General features: G+C 42.9%; 3 protein-coding genes across 7 annotated transcripts; all 3 read left to right on the top strand.

The window, feature by feature from the left end:
- Nucleotides 1-438: 438 nt before the first annotated feature.
- Nucleotides 439-1,049, top strand: lenep (lens epithelial protein). Its single transcript, XM_069657104.1, has 2 exons — nucleotides 439-780; nucleotides 895-1,049. The coding sequence occupies exon 1, from the start codon at nucleotides 439-441 to the stop codon at nucleotides 631-633; it is 195 nt and encodes a 64-aa protein (XP_069513205.1). The 3' UTR covers nucleotides 634-780; nucleotides 895-1,049.
- Nucleotides 1,050-1,565: 516 nt separating this feature from the next.
- pbxip1b (pre-B-cell leukemia homeobox interacting protein 1b) lies at nucleotides 1,566-11,722 on the top strand. 5 transcript variants are annotated; one of them, XM_069655750.1, is made up of 12 exons: nucleotides 1,566-1,649; nucleotides 3,649-3,725; nucleotides 4,055-4,130; nucleotides 4,438-4,496; nucleotides 5,808-6,219; nucleotides 6,328-6,402; nucleotides 7,121-7,366; nucleotides 7,515-7,538; nucleotides 7,986-8,038; nucleotides 8,380-8,493; nucleotides 8,656-8,746; nucleotides 9,066-11,722. In XM_069655750.1, exons 2-12 carry the CDS (start codon nucleotides 3,675-3,677, stop codon nucleotides 10,571-10,573), a joined length of 2,709 nt encoding a protein of 902 aa, XP_069511851.1. In that variant the 5' UTR covers nucleotides 1,566-1,649; nucleotides 3,649-3,674; the 3' UTR covers nucleotides 10,574-11,722. The 5 variants fall into 5 exon arrangements, with proteins under 5 accessions (XP_069511851.1, XP_069511850.1, XP_069511847.1 ...); XM_069655749.1 differs by having other exon boundaries at nucleotides 9,063-11,722; XM_069655746.1 differs by having other exon boundaries at nucleotides 8,656-8,890; nucleotides 9,063-11,722.
- Nucleotides 11,723-13,620: 1,898 nt separating this feature from the next.
- LOC138584760 (protein S100-A11-like) lies at nucleotides 13,621-15,659 on the top strand. The gene is made up of 2 exons (XM_069657070.1): nucleotides 13,621-13,749; nucleotides 15,525-15,659. The coding sequence occupies exons 1-2, from the start codon at nucleotides 13,621-13,623 to the stop codon at nucleotides 15,657-15,659; spliced, it is 264 nt and encodes an 87-aa protein (XP_069513171.1).
- The last annotated feature ends 403 nt before the right edge of the window (nucleotides 15,660-16,062 follow it).

The raw sequence follows: 16,062 nt of genomic DNA, 5'->3' as shown, positions 1-16,062 counted from the left end.
ACTTTGATGGAAAATGTCACAACAAAGCACACAAAGCTAGAAGGTATGATCGCCTGTCACATACTGTCCGGAACAAAGAGTGGGATGTAGCAGGGGGTGTATTGGAGCTGCTGGAACTCTCTTGTTTGTGAGCAGATGAGCCTGTAACAGTAGGGGGCTGATTCAGGGATTATTAGGGCCTATAGGGGGAGAGTGCTATACAACAGAGGGGAACCAAAAAGGTAAACAAGGCCTTCAATCAATCACTGGACGTTTGAAAGCAGGGAACAGTCGAGAAAAAGCAGGATGTGAATGTAGGAGGTTATAAGTAGGGGAGCTAACTGTGCCAGAACTCAGCTGTTGCGCGGGCCCAGTCAAGCCTCACCTCCTGCTTCTCCTCATCAGCTGCCCTCGTTTTTCTTTCCCTCTGCTATAACGCTTGTTTTCTTCCCCGGAGCCATGCATCCCCAGCGTCCTCTTCCCCAGGCCATGCCCTCCTCCTCTCTGGGACAGCACCTGCGGGACATGGCCATGGGTCTGGGACGAGGCAAGAACTTCCTGGGAGGAAACTTTGCCTATGGATTCATTCAGTCAGTTAAAGAGTGCCTCTATTTTCTTCTGTGCTGCTGGTGCATCAAAGAGATCCTGGACTGACAGACTGGCTGAGAGAGTGGATCAAGTGGTCAAGCATTGATTTTTTTCCTTTTTTCCCTCCATTGGCACCTAGAGTTTAATTTCGACACGCTGTTATTTCATCGGGAATTGAATGTTTGATCAGCGGGGCTGGCAAAGCATTGGCAGGTATGAGTCTTGCTTCATTTGATAACTTGAGCACAAACATATTTTATATTATTTATTTATTTAATTCCTACAATTGTTTGATGTGTTAATATATTTTGTATCTTTATTTTTCAGTGTCTAGAGGATGCTCCTCTTTGGTTCCAGTAAACACATTGGCACATTTCCAGAAGCTACAAATACTGGTTGTGAGACTGGGTCAGATTTTCCTGAATTCAACCTCCTGATTTTTAGGAATGGCACCCCTGCTGATCACTGTACAACACAAACTGGTGTGCACTGAATAAAGGAAATAATGGATAGAAAAAAAATTATCTTTACGTCTGCATTTTTGTTCATTTTATTGTGGTTAATCATGTAGTTAAAATATAGTGCCTAGCTAAAGAAATACGTTTGCCTTTGATAATACTAGAGGCTTGTTTTTATTACATTAAGTTGATGATGTGGGTATTGAATGGAAAAATACCGATACATTAAGCATATATGGGAAAGGACGATATGTGACCCAATTATCAACCTGGAGTCAACCCAACCCTGTGGACTACCGGTATTAAATGCTGACGACTGGAGGTGTGTGAAGAAAAAACTAACGTATGTAAGATGTATGTTTTACATACACAACATCACCTGCGTCTGTCAATCACCTTGGACGCTTTCCGAGTGAAGAACAGTGACGCCTCACTGCCATTGGGCGAGCAGGAAGGCGAGGGGCGGGATGAGAGCGAACAGTTGGTGTGATTGGACGAGAGGCGCGTCGATCATGCAAGTTCAGGAGGCACGTTCTAAGTTCCCAAGTTGGATGAGGAGATTCATAAGTGTTTCTGCTGTATCTGTGACAGGCTGCGGGGTTTGAAGTAAAGCGACGAACCACGGTAAGAATGACCTACATATCTTACCTGAAATGTTTTTGTTTTTTTAATGTTACAACTTCCTTCCTGTTGTTGTTTCTTCTTCCACTGCGTCGACAACGTCGTTAAACTCACTTTTTCCTGGTTCTCGGTTGACTGCTGTAACGGTTGGAAAGTTTTGTTTTTGATGGCTAATGTAAACAATTTAGCTGCTAATTGGACCTTAAGTGTTACACCTTGCATTCAGTGGTTTTTAACACGTTAAAAGTGATATTAACTCGGTTTTTTGTTTTATTTTTTTAATTGAGCCCATCGCCATGATATTTCCTGTCCCAGGCTTCACACCCCTTTACTTAAAATAGCTTGTTTAACTCGTGTTTTGAAGTACTGCCTGCTTTCTTTGTGATGCTGCGTTAGAACTGCTGTGGAAATGGTGGTTTTGTTGCTTTGGCTGACAGCCTTACAATAGCCTGTCCTGCACGTTTTTCTCTTGACCTTTTTTGGTAATTTTTCCCTGCCGAGGCTGAGATAATAAGATTAGGCTTACATTTGTAACCATATCTCTTTGGCTGTATTTGACTTAAGTGTGGCCACCAATGCCTAGTAGAATTTTACACAATCGCTAAACTAAAAGCAGATTATTGTTTGCAGGGAAATGTATTAATAAACCGAGATCAAGTATGATGTTAATTGTAAAATTCTAACGTAAAGATCTGATGTAGAGCTTTACAGGTTGAAATATATGTCACGCATAAAGACCGGAGAGTAAGACCAGAGTTTAATTTTTCTCTGTTAAAGCCATCTGCTTTGTGGTGCATTTACAATAATCCTTTTAACATTGTCCTTTGAATATATTGCTTCCTGTGCCGTGTTCCCCCTGGCCATCTTCTGCATGCTCCCTCTTTCTGTCTCTAGCCAATCTCATGGCAGCTATATTTAGCTGATATCTATTTAAGCCATTCCACTATATGCTCCACAATGCTCCCAGGGCCCTAGGCTAGATTCAGTAGACCTCTCTTGGGAGGCACTCGATTAGGAGACCTAAATTGCGGAGCTGAGAGAGAATTGAATTTGGGGAGTGAAGTGTGTCATTACCCAGACGGTGTGGTGTTAACTTAAGTGGTTAGTTCTTTCTGCATCCACTGAAGAGAGCCAGACTAAACATGAGATATATGCATCTCTGTTATCGTCCTGTGTTGTAAAGGAAGGCTTTGTAACAATGTTATATCTACGGTAAAATCATGTATGGCTGCTTGAGTCATCCTGCTCTGGAAAGACTTGTATTGGCCAGATACAGATTAAGGAAAATGAGGCTTATCTTACTTTAAAATAGCTAATTTCTTAATAATATGCCTACAGGAATATGTTACAGTTGAATTTTGGTGGGTTTTGGACATATATTAACCGAGCAGTAGCTTTGAAATGGACAGCACATTCTGCTGTCTATATCTCCAGAATGGTGCTGGCCTTAGTTACTCGTGTCTCTGCCAAAACATTTCCCGGCTAGTCAAAAGCCAGGACGACCAAAAGCCCAACAACACACACAAACTACTAATGAAGAACTGAATGGTCCCAGGGACCTGCACTTCCTGCACACACATAGCAAAGTGTTAGCAACAGGTTACAGTAGGTCTTTTATTGGCATAATGGGTGAGGCTGAATACAAAACCACATGTATTCAAATATTGTGCCCGTGTAAACAGAGGATGTAAATGTCTTATAGCGACAGCACCGTCACTGTCACTGTAATTGTTGACCAGAGGCAGGCCTCTGAATAATACACCTGCTCACTTGGGGTTGGTAGCTGTCGCTTTAGGAGGTGCACTTTTAATCACAAATCAAACCGTATATTTCGCACTCTGCCATTTTTTAAATTCAGGATTAACGATGTTGTAAAACCATACTAGCTAGCTTTGGGGCAGAGGGTATGAAGAAATAATGGAGTAAATAACATCAGTTTATTTTCTTCTTGGTGAACTGCTGTTGATAATGTAATCTGCTCTGTGTTCCTCTTGTGTTGCAGGAGACAGAGACAGCCTCTAGGGGGCCATGTCTGGTGGCAGCAGTACTAACAACAGTTGGACCATCCTCACTCCTGAGGTAGCACCGCTTTGTAAAGCGCATAGACACACGTAGAGTGGCTGTGCATGGCCTCATTGACAATACATTATTTTTAAAAAAGGAAAATCATTGTCCCAGTTGATTCCCTTTTAGGTCACCTGAATGCAAAGTAGGTTTCTCTAATAAAACGGAGTTTCTTTTATGTCTTTATGATTAAACTAATATTCTTAAAGCATTACTGGTGTAGGAGGTCCTGGCCTGAAGGCTAGGTAAGCACTCGCTGCTGAGCTCATGGGCTCTTTGGCACTACCAGTTGATACTCACTCACTACTCCTCTAAATTATGATAATGGTTTCTGTTTGTTCTAGGAGACTGTCGCTGAAACCCTGAAGCCTTTGGCAGAGGGGACAGAGCACCATGAAGAAAGCCTTACAGCTGCAGCAGGTGTTTGTCACAATAGATTTGGGGATTGTGAGAATATTTATAGCACAGTAAAACTCATATTTGTAACACAAAAGCCTATTATAATTCTAGTAAATATAGTATTTCTGTTTTTATTTACTTAAGTTTGACCGTTTGCCGTCTCTGAATTCTTCTCTGAATGTTAGAAAACTTTCAAAAACCAAATCCACAGGTCTTTCTTTATTTGGTTTTATACACACTGGTGTACATATAAGAGTCACAAGTTATATATAATGTGTTGCCCTGAATGTCTCCCCTCTCGCCCTCTGTTTGTGTTTTAATGAGCCAGGTTCTGGGGAGAACCAGCCTGCAAACGGTGCAGAGGGACTCCCTGTGGAGGGACACCTGGTAAGACTGTAATACCTATAATTTCCTATCATGTAATAATTGCTACACAGCTGCTGTGTTACATTTTCTAATAATATTGTGGTTTGGGTTAATTCTTGTTTCTATATTGCTAGAGGAAATACATTTTAGATTGTTTCTACTATATCCATCATGGCTACTTGATTGTGCTAGGCCAGCCGTAGTGTATCCACATATTCACCCTAGTATTGGTTCCTATAGGATGACTCATTCCAGTTTTCACTAGGCTGAAGCCCACTGCAGGCTACCTTATAAGTATATGGACTTGAACCAGCTAGCCTGGCTTAGTTTGAAGGTGACATTACCTGACTTAATTATTGTGGACTATTTCATGGACATGACTGGTAACTTCCTGGATGTTATTCTGGTTGCGTGGCAACCGATCCTAGTCCAGCACATGGTTTATGTTTTTACACATAGTTTTTTGTACATATTAAAGCTCCTGGTAGGAACGTTTGGTTTGTGCTGATTTTAAAGATATATTTTTTGGCTTTTTATGCCTTTATTGAAGAGAGAGGACAGTGGATAGTGGCGGAAATGAGGGAAGAGAGAGTGGGGATGACACGCGGCAAAGGGCCGAGGGCAGGAGTTGTACCCAGGGCTGCCACATCGAGGATCAGCCTCTGTATATGGTTGCCGATTTAACCTCTAAGCTAAACTGGCGCCCGTTGATTTTAGCGCCCCCTGTGGACAAAGCTGTACCTTTTATCTCTTTGCTGATTTTGTCCTCTTCATGTTTAAGTGGTGGTTATTAACTAAAAATGTCATCCTGCTTTCTTTAACAGTCATATGTATCACTCACTTTGAATTAATGCTGTTCATCACTTCAGACAACACGTCTGACACCTACCCCCACCCGCAGTTTCAGGCATTAAAAATAACAACATAGAATCAGTCTTGTTGTTGATGGTCTGGTTTGCTTTTGTAGGTCCTAAAGAGTCATCAGAATAAATTATAGTCTGTTTCACAACCAGTGAGAAACTCCTCACAGGAGCTTTAAACAAGAAATAAAGTAAAATAAATAACTTAGTAATTATTAAGTTGTATAAGTGCTTGGTTGCAAAAGTATACACTTGGACAGAGCCAAGCTTTGCTCTGTTTCCAGTCTTCAGATTGACTTAATGGCAGCTGGCTGTAGTTCCTTCTGTTCAGCCTCCAGGTATAAGAGTGCTTGTTTTTAGAATTTGACGTCTTATTTGAGTGTAAACCAAAAATACTTAAAGGGAGCTCTAAAGTCTTTGACTGACAGTGGGATACCTTAAGGAGTTAATTACCTGTTTTGTTTTTAACCAGGTACCAGAAGGAAACACAGCAGACTTAAGTGAAGACACAAGCACAGAGCAACACGCCCCTGTGCCCACCGCTGTCACTGATGCCCCTGTTCCAACTTCTCTGGAAGTCTCCGGCAGTGTCGTCCCTGACAGTGATGCACTCAGCCAGTCAGAGGGTCTACCTGAGGGCCCGACACAATCCAGCCCTGACCCCGATTCTTTTTCCGACTCCTACACCCACATAGCCCCGTCCACTGATGAGCCCCCAGCCTCACTGCTGGAGACAGAGAATCTGGGAGGAGGTCAGTTTACACAGGAAGAAGACGGGCCGTCACAGGAAGGAACGGTGCACCCGCTAAATGGAGAGGAGCCACAACAGGAGTGGGAGGAGTCAGACCTGTCTCTAAGGGCGACTGATGTAGGGAAGCAGGCAGGTATGAATTACAAGACTTTAATTCAAGTAAATTAATATTCTAATAAGCACCACCTCAGTTTTTATCCTCTCCTTTTTAATAAGCCGTATGTGCTATTTGTGTTTGAAGTGTACTTGGTGGACCAGCTGGTTATGGAATTGTTCAGTATCTGGGCCAGGAGGTTGTCTGGAGAGGCTGTGGTTGGTATGAGGCAGGGAGCATGATGTGACAGAGGATTTTTTAGCCGCATGACACCCTGCAGAAGTAAATTGGCTTCAGAGGGACTGGGACCTCGAAAGTTTTTTGCAGTGTGTTGTTTTTGGTCTGCAGTTCTTTTCTTTTTTTTCTCGCTACAGCATTAAAAATGAGTCTCCTTTTGCTCTCTTGTGCATTTTTTGTCTTACACTTTGTGTTTACAAGCTGGAGTTCAGTGTCTCTGAGTTCAGTAAAGAACCATTTCTCCTCACCAATAAAATGATGCAAACAGTTTAGAGGCTTGCTCAGGGGCAACGGAAGTTTTAAAACAAAGCGTTTGAAGCATTTTCCAGGGAATTTGTTAAAGACTGAGGCTAAATAAGGAATGGCAGTTGAGCAAATTAACCAGCTTCCCATGCAGAGCAGAGCGGAGAAAGTTTTACCTCCCATGAGAGGGTTTGTCTCATACTGCAGCATCAGACCGGTTCTAGCGCTATCGCTGCTGTGCTGTCTAACATCAGCTGTGTAAGTGCAAGAGCAGATATGTGGCCGATGTTGTGCAAATGGTTTTGACTAAATATGTCAGATAGATACCTACACATTAAATGAGCCGCTGTTTTGAACATTTATGCTTCGTGGGTACCCATAAAAAATGAAACCTGTAATTGCAAAGCGACAGTCAAAAAAACACTAAAGCTTTCCATTCTTCCCCCTTCCACTGCTCCAGACTCCCTCGTGGGATCAGAGGTGGGTGAGGAGCGGACTGAAAAGACGGGAGAGGAGGGAGAACCAGAGGTGAGGAGAAGGAGGTCTCTCTTAGCGGCTCTGGATCGAATTGGAAGGAGGGCGGAGGAAGAGGAAGCGGAGGAAGAGTTCCAGCTGCCGCCTCGTGGGGATGACAGCGGGTTCTCTGTGAACAAGTGCATCCTGGGCGCTGTCATCCTGTTGGGCCTTGGCACCATCTTTATCTCTGGTAGGCACCTCCATGTGATATGTTGGTTCTGCCAGTTACAGTTTAAGTTTTTTTAGCTGAATTAAAAGAGGTTGGCTAGAGGAGAGCGATGAGTAACTAGTACGTAATACAAAGGAAGCTCTGAGACTGAGGTGTATTATACCTGCAGGTGTCTTCATGGACCTGGATGAGGGTATGTTGTCCTTGTACATTTGTGTGCTAATGCTTTCTTGCATACACGCTGCATGTGTTTGTGCATGTAGAAACACAGTTTTGCATCTTGGCACTATTCGCTATAAAGTCAACTTTAAATGCAGCGCACGCTTTTAAACACGGGCGAGCAAGAAAGAGAGAGAGAGAGATGCATACACTTTTGCAGCACGGCTTCTTTGCTGTTGTACCACATCCTCCCAATGTGAGTCATTCACAGCTTGTACACCAGATCAACCTGATTTGATGGTTCCATTAATTTAAATTGCATGATCAGAACTACTTTCATGAACTTTCTAAGAACATAGACGAGATTTCAAAAGCTGAAGCTGAAAATATGCAACATTGGAGATACAGGTTTTTAATCAAGAGTGCATTTTTTTTGTTTATAAATCTGTCTTGTGTGTTTTTTTGCTTTCTACATTTGCAGACAGTGATTACGGTACAAGGGACCTGAAAGATGCAGAGTTACCAGGGAAACAGGTCAGTCTGACATTACTTTGTCGTGTTTTCTGTCTGTGTTCTCTCTGGTCCAACCTGTATTCATTATAAAGCCATTGTGTGTACCCATTTTACAGCACAATAAGTACCACCGCATGAATTTTAAGTGTGATTTGCTCAGCAGGAAACCACCCACAACACTGGCAGCATTACTGCTATTGTCTACCGACCGTGCTTCTCTGGACTTTTGTTCTTTCTTGACTCATCATCGTGTTCTGTTCCCTCGCTTCACAACTACCCCGTCTGCCTGCCAGTATGATAACTGCCAGAAGTCGTCTAAAATCTTACCATTGTGTTGTACTGCATGTGCAATTTGTTGACAGGAGTGGCTTAATCCAGAGGTTCCTCCAGCACCAGTAGAAGCTGACAGTACAGAGCTTCTAAATAAGTTAGCCAAAGGGAACGAGCAGATTTCTGTGCTACAAGCCCAGCTTCAGGTGTGACTCCATTCTGTCTCTCAACTGATCTATCCTGTGTGTGTGTGTGTGTGTGTATACATCTATACATATAAACATTAATGTGTGTCTGTGCCTATCATGTCACAGAGTGTGTTATATTCTCACTGGACCTGTTTTTTCTGTTCTGTTTTTTTCAAACAGGCGCAGGGAGAAGAGCTAAAAGTAGCCGAGGGAGCGGCAGCCGAGGGAGCGAAGGAGCGTCTGCGGTGGGAGGAGGTGGAGAAGGAAAACAGTAGGTTGAAGAAAGAAATGGCATCTCTCCCTGTCCTTCAGAAAGAGAACGAGAGGATGAAGAGAGAGCTGGAGTCTGTCGGGGCCCTACAGAAAGAACTAGAAACACTGAGATCCACTGTGACTGAATTAAAACTCTCCGCAGGTACAAAGGGACAGAGGGAGGAGGTAGGGAGGGGGCGTGGAGGAGGGTAGAAGGATGATAGTTATTTGACAGCAAGGGAAAGTTCAGTGTTTTGTTCCTTTTTCTTGTTATTCTCACTTAAATAATCACATCTCGTGCTTGTTGTTAAAGTGACTTCTCGTGTTTCCTCCAGCAGCCAAAGAAGAAACTACATCGCCCTCCAGTGGCCAGCCAGAGGACAGCACGCAGGACACAGCTGGAGATACAGAAACGCTGCACAAGAAGCCGCTGGATGAGCAGAAGGAGAAGAAGAAAGATGTTAAAAAGGATCAACATTACATGAGCGATAAGAAAGAGAGAGAAAAATCTGTACAGAAGGAGGGAGAGAAAACAGAGCAGAAAGATGTAGGTAAAACAGAGTGGAAAAAGGGAAAACATGAGCACGGGAAGTTTGAAAAGGAGAAAGATAAGCAGAAGTGGCACAGTGATGAGATGAAGAAAGACCATAAGAAAGAAAAGGCCAGCAGAGGTGATGAAGGAAAGTCATGGAAGGACAGGGAAGGGAAGAAAGAGTGGAAAGACAAGACTGGGAGGAAAGAATGGAAGGAGGAGAAGGACTTGAAAAAGGGAAAGCATGAGAAAGTGAATGAGGGAAAACAATGGAGGGGAAAAGAGGAGAAGAAGGATTGGAAGGTAGGAAAAGACCATCGAGACAAGCACAAGGGCAAGGAGGAATGGAAGGGAGAGAAGGAGTGGAAGAAAGGGAAAGACGGCTTCAAGGAAAGTGGCAAAGAGAAATGGGAGAAAAAAGATTGGAAAGAGAAAGGAGAGAAGAAAGAGTTGAGGAAAGAAAGTGAGTGGAAGAGTAAGAATGACAAAGAGAGTAAAGAATGGAAAGGAAGGGGTGAAAGGAAACAGTGGGAAGAGAGCAAAAATCATGGTAAAGAAAGAAAGGGGAAGGATGAGAGGAAACAGTGGAACGAGAACGAGCGGAAAAGTAAAAATGGTAAGGATGATAAGGAATGGAAGAGAAAGGATGAGAGGAAACAGTGGGAAAAGAAGGAAGAAAAGTGGAAGAGAGAGGGACAGAAGGAAAACGGAGATAGGAAAAAGGACAAATCCAGCTCCCTGAAACACAAAGATGAGCACAAGCTGAATCACCACCCTGGAGAAGAGCACCTCTGGAGCGACAGGAAGCCTGCTCACTCACACCGCACACCCTCCCTGGAGCAGCCCGAGTACTGGGTCCAGCAGAGAGACCGCCTCCAGCACAACCCCAAACCCCCAAAGGATTGTAACTCACTGGAGACCTGTGCCCAGGCGGAGGGTCTGCTCCCTGTCCCCCTGCCTGAGTTTGAGGCCATCCTCCAAACGTACCTAGCCAAGGCGGAGGGGGCAGGAGTGGATGTTTCCAAAAGAGAAGAGCTCAAAAAGCTCGCCACGGAATTCTTCAAAGATGGAGTCTTTGTTCACGACCAGATGAGCTTTCAAGATTTTGTGGAAGACGTGGGAGACATTTTGGAAGACATGGTGGAAGGGGATGAAGACGGGGACGAGGAGGAGGAGGAGGATAGCGCCATAGAGGACGAAATGGAAGAGTTTGAAGGAGAAGTCATGAAAAAGTTTGCAGTGCCAGGAGCCGAAAAGAAGGAGGAGAGATCCAAAGGGGAGTGGAGGAAGGAGAGCGCACGAGGACGTGGCTGACGGAGTGGCAGAATTGATGGATCTGTGAAATGTAGCGGTCGTGACAGATGAGGGGTTATTCAAAGGGAACATTTTATATCGGACCACAAAATGCTTACAAGTACACATTTATCATCCTGCCGTTCTTTTTACAGGATCTTATTTTACCACTTACATCTGCTGCAAGATGCTCAACTTAAAGATTGATTTAACTGTTGTGGGTCGGGTTGTGTTTTCTCTATGCACATGCACACACATTAACTCTGGATAATAGATACATTGTTGCATTTACATCACATTTTGGGACGGACTTCAGTGAGGAGAAGCATGATGCGTACATCGTCTGCTCTTTCTTTTAACAGTTAATCCATAAGGAAAACTAAAACCCTATTTCTGGCTTTTTATTTGTGACTGAGCACATGCAGCTAATGTTTAACAGTGTGAAAGTCATTTCTGCACACAGTGCTACTTCCTCACTTTGCATAGGGGAGATCAAACCTGTTAGATTAAGTTGGATGCTCCAAGAATAAACACTGTACAGTCTTACACATGCACCGCACCTCTTCCTCTGCAGCACTGAGCACTGTTGAAGTCTTCCTATTCACTGAGGAGGCCTGTACCTCAACTACTTCATATTTATGTATAAAGTGCTTTAACATGACTCCTAGTGTCAGATTATATCTAAAGCATTAACACTTTTTGTAAAGCGTGGAGTGAACTGCTGAAAAAAAGCTGAAAAAAAGAGAAGTCTGCGTTGATTTTATTTTGAATGTTTGTACATACTGCTCTGCTGGACTGCACTGATACAAGATTAACTTATTTTGTAATGTCGGCTTATTTTAGAAGATATTTGGTTGGCACATAAGATTTCAACATGTTAAGCATGTATGTTTCTTTCAGGTACTGGATTCATGTTGTGCACTTAAATGTTCTTAATTCTAGTTTGATCATGAATGTAGCGCTAGTGTTGTTATGGCACTGTTTCTATGCTAACTTATTAAATGTGGCTGATTCAAAGTCCTGCAGCCACTTAAACATGGTTTTTCAGATGTAGTAGATGCAGAAACACACACTGTAGGCTCTTTGTCAGCATAGAGTACTTGTTGGATTATCATGTACTTATTGCCCTTTTTCTGTCATAAGAGAAGAATAATAAATTTGATGCATCCCTGTGATGAAATAACTCGATTTTGTCTTCTTTGCGTTGACTTGAAGAGTTTTTAAGACATATATATATAATGTTACAATGTTGGATGTCGAGACTAAACGTGGGTGAAGTTTCACATCTGCAGGTAAAATTATGTTGGAGTAATCCCCAGGAAGTGGGTTTTTAGGGGCCTGCAAACAGCTACTCTTTTTGTCAGACACTGTGATCCTGTTGGGTTAACAAGTCCTGTTGATTCTGCATGTTTGTAACAAGGTGAGGTCTCTGCTTTTATTTGTTATTTATAATAGTGAGGTCATGGTTAGTCCTGTCCCACCGATTTCTGCTGAAATCTGAAAAAGTTTGCAGTTTTCTGACATTGTAGAATAATTATTTGACTGTAGTTTGATATTAGTAGTGATACTACTTTTGCCGTGCCTTTTAATTCCCTTGAGTCCTGATGGGTGGAGCAACTTGGCAAGTGGTCGCAGAGGAAAAGAAGTCAGGTGAGATTAACACATCTCACATCACTGTGCCTGTTTGAGACTAGGAACAGAGTACCACTCAGGACGATGGCAAAACTTGCAGAGTAGATTCTGTATGCTATAGATACTTAACTAAAAACTAAGAGAAATTCAGTGCAATGCAATCTACACTACTGCATCAGTGGAAAAGCAGCATCCTTAAAAATCACATCTGTGCACTAAATAAGTGCCTTATAAAGTCTGTAAAAGGAGACACTGTAAATCAGCCTTGTGGCACTTTTATACACTCTAAGTGCATAACTTGTATTTTTTGCATTAAACCTTTAGAGCGTAAAATGCATCTACTCTGAATTATGGTTTGAATATAGACTTATAAATTGTTTCACACAAATACACTTCCAGCGAAGCATCAATCACAAGGCATTAATTACAAGCAACTAGCAACATCACCCCAGGGGAAACAGATTCTTTTACACCTGTATGTGATTCCTCAGTCCTCTCTGCAAGCCATTTATTTAGAGTTAGTCGCTGCACTCTTCTTTCCTCAATGATGGCCGAGGGAATGGAAGGGGAAGAAATGTAGACTGCTGTTTCAGGCATATGGGGATACAGATGTAAGTGTGCGTTTGGGAGTGTTTGTGTGTCATGCAGCTGAGACAAGAAAACAAGGTGCGGGGGATATTTGGATGTTAAAGCCATTGTGCTTGTTAGCGCTAACTGCCTCCCTAATATGCCAACTGTGCACATCCTGTCAGAGCTTTGGCTTAAATAATTTGACTTTTCTGAAGTGAAACCCAAGTGCCTCATTCTCCAAAGTTTCTGCAACACAGACTTTATAATTACACCTGATTTACTGCCCTCGTTTTGCTCTCTAAAGCATTTCCCTAACTGTCTAACACACAGACACAGCAAAGGAAAAATGTAGGGCCGTTTTCCATGCATTGGGCATGAACTGAGCAAAACATTAAACTACCTGTGCACACACATTGTAGTATGTTTAACCAGGCGTAACTCTGATTGTTAGTCTAACAAGATGATTCACCCAGTAGTCTGTGTCTCCTGCCGGTAAATATAGTTACACGCTGAAAATGCAATCACGTCATGGAAAAAAGTGAGGAGTGTTTGGGAAATGTGGTTTAAATTTTTACAGAAAACACAAGCTGTAAATATACAGACAGGAATAAGTGAATGATTTGTCTTCTTTACCCGGAGAGGAAGGCTAGAAAAGACCAGGAAGACTTGGATCTTTAGTGCTTACCTGCGCACATACAAGCAGGTGAGTCTATGATTTTGTTGCATATCAAATTATAGTAAAAAGTTCTGCTCTGTTCTTCTCTTCTATACTAGATTCAACCTAATCTGTATCATAAATCAACTGCATTTTTTTTCTTCCCTGAAGTTTTGCTTAGAGATCCTCCCTGTGCGTCTCTGAACCTGTGATGGAGTCTGCTATCGGCGTGCTGGTGTCCCAGTTCAAGGCGTACGCAGGCACTGACGGTTCCTCGGACACCCTGAGCAGAGATGAGTTTCACGGACTGGTCAAGTCTGAGCTCCCAAACTTTGTCACGGTAAGGATTGTAGGTTTATCAAACTGTAACCCTGCAATGATTGTATTTGTGAAGTTAACTTATTGTCAATAACAGCTAGTTGTGAGTGTTCAATCAACTATTTATAACCTCAATTTAAATATTTCGCAAATTATGTTTTGGGTTCAAAATGTACTGTAAAGGTGCTGGTTTAAAGAGGGGGTTTTATGCTGTTTCACATTGTAACTCATCTGTTACAATGTTGGATGTCCCTTCATTCAAATCTGTAGGTAAAAGTATGTTGGAGTAATCCCCAGGCTTCTCAGCTCAGTCTGCAGGTTGCTGTGAACGCCAGGTTTCACACAGCTTTTTCTACACGCTGCACTTTCTGACATCACAAAATGCAGCCTCGGCAGGCTTCGGAGAGCTGGCCAATCAGAAGAAAGTGAGCTTATAGGGGCGGGGTTTCTTAGAGGGACAGAGCTGACCGAGTCGTTTCAGGTAGAGGCTGTATGAGGGCCTGCACAGAGCGCCAGTGTGGGAAGAATTAGGAGTTTTTTTAACTGTTTAATGCTAAGCTACTCCACAGGTATCACAGAGTGAAATATGAAGCTTGAAATTAGCATACTGTTTTTTATTTCTTTTGAAAAAACAAAGGTGAATTGATAGTTCTTCCTATGTAAGTAACATCTGCTAGGGGGTGTTGGTTTAGCTCAGTTGGTAGAGCAGGCACCTCAGATACAGAGGCGAGAGTCCTTGATGCAGCGGCTGCAGGCTCGACTCCTGCCATCGGCCCTTTGCTGCTTGTCATTCCCCACTCTCTCCTCCCCATATTTCCTCTCTATCTTCAGCTGTTGTGTCAATAATAGCAAAAATTACAGTATTAAAAAAACAACAAGACCATGTTATTCTTCTTCTTGTCATAAGATTAGTTGTTGAATAAAACAGACAAAAAACTGACTATCACCAAAAGGTACGATCCCTGTTTAAATACAGAAGTCACGTGCTGGTAAATGATTCAGAACAATCAGGAACACATTTAGGAAGTTGCCTCTGAATTTCTTTGTTTGACAGGAAACTGCTCTCTCATGAGGGAGGATTGTTATTGACAGACTATCATCTGGAAGCCACATTGGCCCTGTTAGCTACGACCATGTAATTAACTGTTAGTCATACTTGTGCTCAAAGGCTACTTCTGCTCATTTACGTGGGCCGTTTTCAATGCATGTGGTCTCCCTGTACCTCTGAGCCAAATGACAATACTCTAACGTTGTGGAAGATTGTTTCACTCTTGCTCTTCCTGCCTGTGGTCTCGAGCAGGAATTAGCTGTTACGACTCGTGTTGGGACAGGAAATAACTTAACATTTAATGCGTTCCACAAAAACAATGGATTTGTCATCGATGGGGAGCTGCCAGCCCTTTAGAGAGTCCAGAGTTTTCCTCTAGCTGTTGCTACTTTGTCCGCACTCTTCATTTTTAACCAGAGCACCATGGCAAAATAGAAGTTCCTGAGGTCCAACTCAAAAAAACACAGTGCTGACTTTTCCAAGTGTGGAATTTTCCATGTGTTTCTGCTTACACGAACAGCTGGAATTCTCACTCTGGCCACTAGATGGCGACCGAGATATAGATCCCTGTGCCAAACCACCTCTGCTGATGTTGCATGAATTATTTAAACTGGTGTACGTGCCAGTGGTGTCGGCTTGCTCTCACCCCCCCAAACACACACACACCACCAATAACATCATAGTGTGTTCACAGAGACTGTCACTATTGTTTTCAGAATTTGATGTATTATTTTCCTGTATTCCTGCAGAATGCTGGCGACCCCACGGCCATTGACCAGCTCATGCGCTCATTGGACAAGAACAATGATGGAGAGCTCAACTTCCTGGAGTTCTGGCAGCTGATTGGGCATCTTGCGAGCAGACATGGGGGGTTCAGCCAATAGAGTGTCCTCGGATACTCTGTTACAGCTCCGTGTGTGTCACTCACTTGATTGTGTGCCCGACAGTTTGAAAAAAATGGGACAACTGCCAGATAGGAAACACCCTAAAGTCTGTTTCAAGTGCAGAATGATGTGTTTTTATCAGTATTTCTTCGCACCCAGCAACTGCCAAGCTGGCACACACTCTGAATACTATTATAGAAATATTAGAACCAGCCCTAGCTGTTTCCCAACACACACAGCTGCTTGTGCTCACAGGTCTACAAGGGTGTAGCAGAGTGGGAATGTATTTTCTGAAAACTGAGAATGTGTGTGTTAGCACTATGTTTTCTTGGCTCGTCTAATTCTTGGAAAACGCTTCTTGTGCTGTTTAAAATCTCTCTCCAGGACACAAACAGAGGCGTGT

This window comes from Semicossyphus pulcher, unplaced genomic scaffold (genome assembly GCF_022749685.1).
Source record: "Semicossyphus pulcher isolate SPU_LCO1_2020_fin unplaced genomic scaffold, fSemPul1.0.p SCAF_9, whole genome shotgun sequence".
NCBI lineage: Eukaryota > Metazoa > Chordata > Actinopteri > Labriformes > Labridae > Semicossyphus > Semicossyphus pulcher.
This window is presented reverse-complemented; position numbering and strand designations above follow the sequence as displayed.

Bases quoted from the DNA above. Each gene is read 5' to 3' on its own strand.
- pbxip1b (XM_069655746.1), top strand. From the start codon at position 3,675: ATGTCTGGTGGCAGCAGTACTAACAACAGTTGGACCATCCTCACTCCT. The intron at 4,497-5,807 runs GTAAGACTGTAA...GTTTTTAACCAG, and splicing joins TCCCTGTGGAGGGACACCTG to GTACCAGAAGGAAACACAGC. The intron at 8,494-8,655 runs GTGTGACTCCAT...TTTTTCAAACAG, and splicing joins TGCTACAAGCCCAGCTTCAG to GCGCAGGGAGAAGAGCTAAA.
- lenep (XM_069657104.1), top strand. From the start codon at position 439: ATGCATCCCCAGCGTCCTCTTCCCCAGGCCATGCCCTCCTCCTCTCTG.
- LOC138584760 (XM_069657070.1), top strand. From the start codon at position 13,621: ATGGAGTCTGCTATCGGCGTGCTGGTGTCCCAGTTCAAGGCGTACGCA. The intron at 13,750-15,524 runs GTAAGGATTGTA...GTATTCCTGCAG, and splicing joins AGCTCCCAAACTTTGTCACG to AATGCTGGCGACCCCACGGC.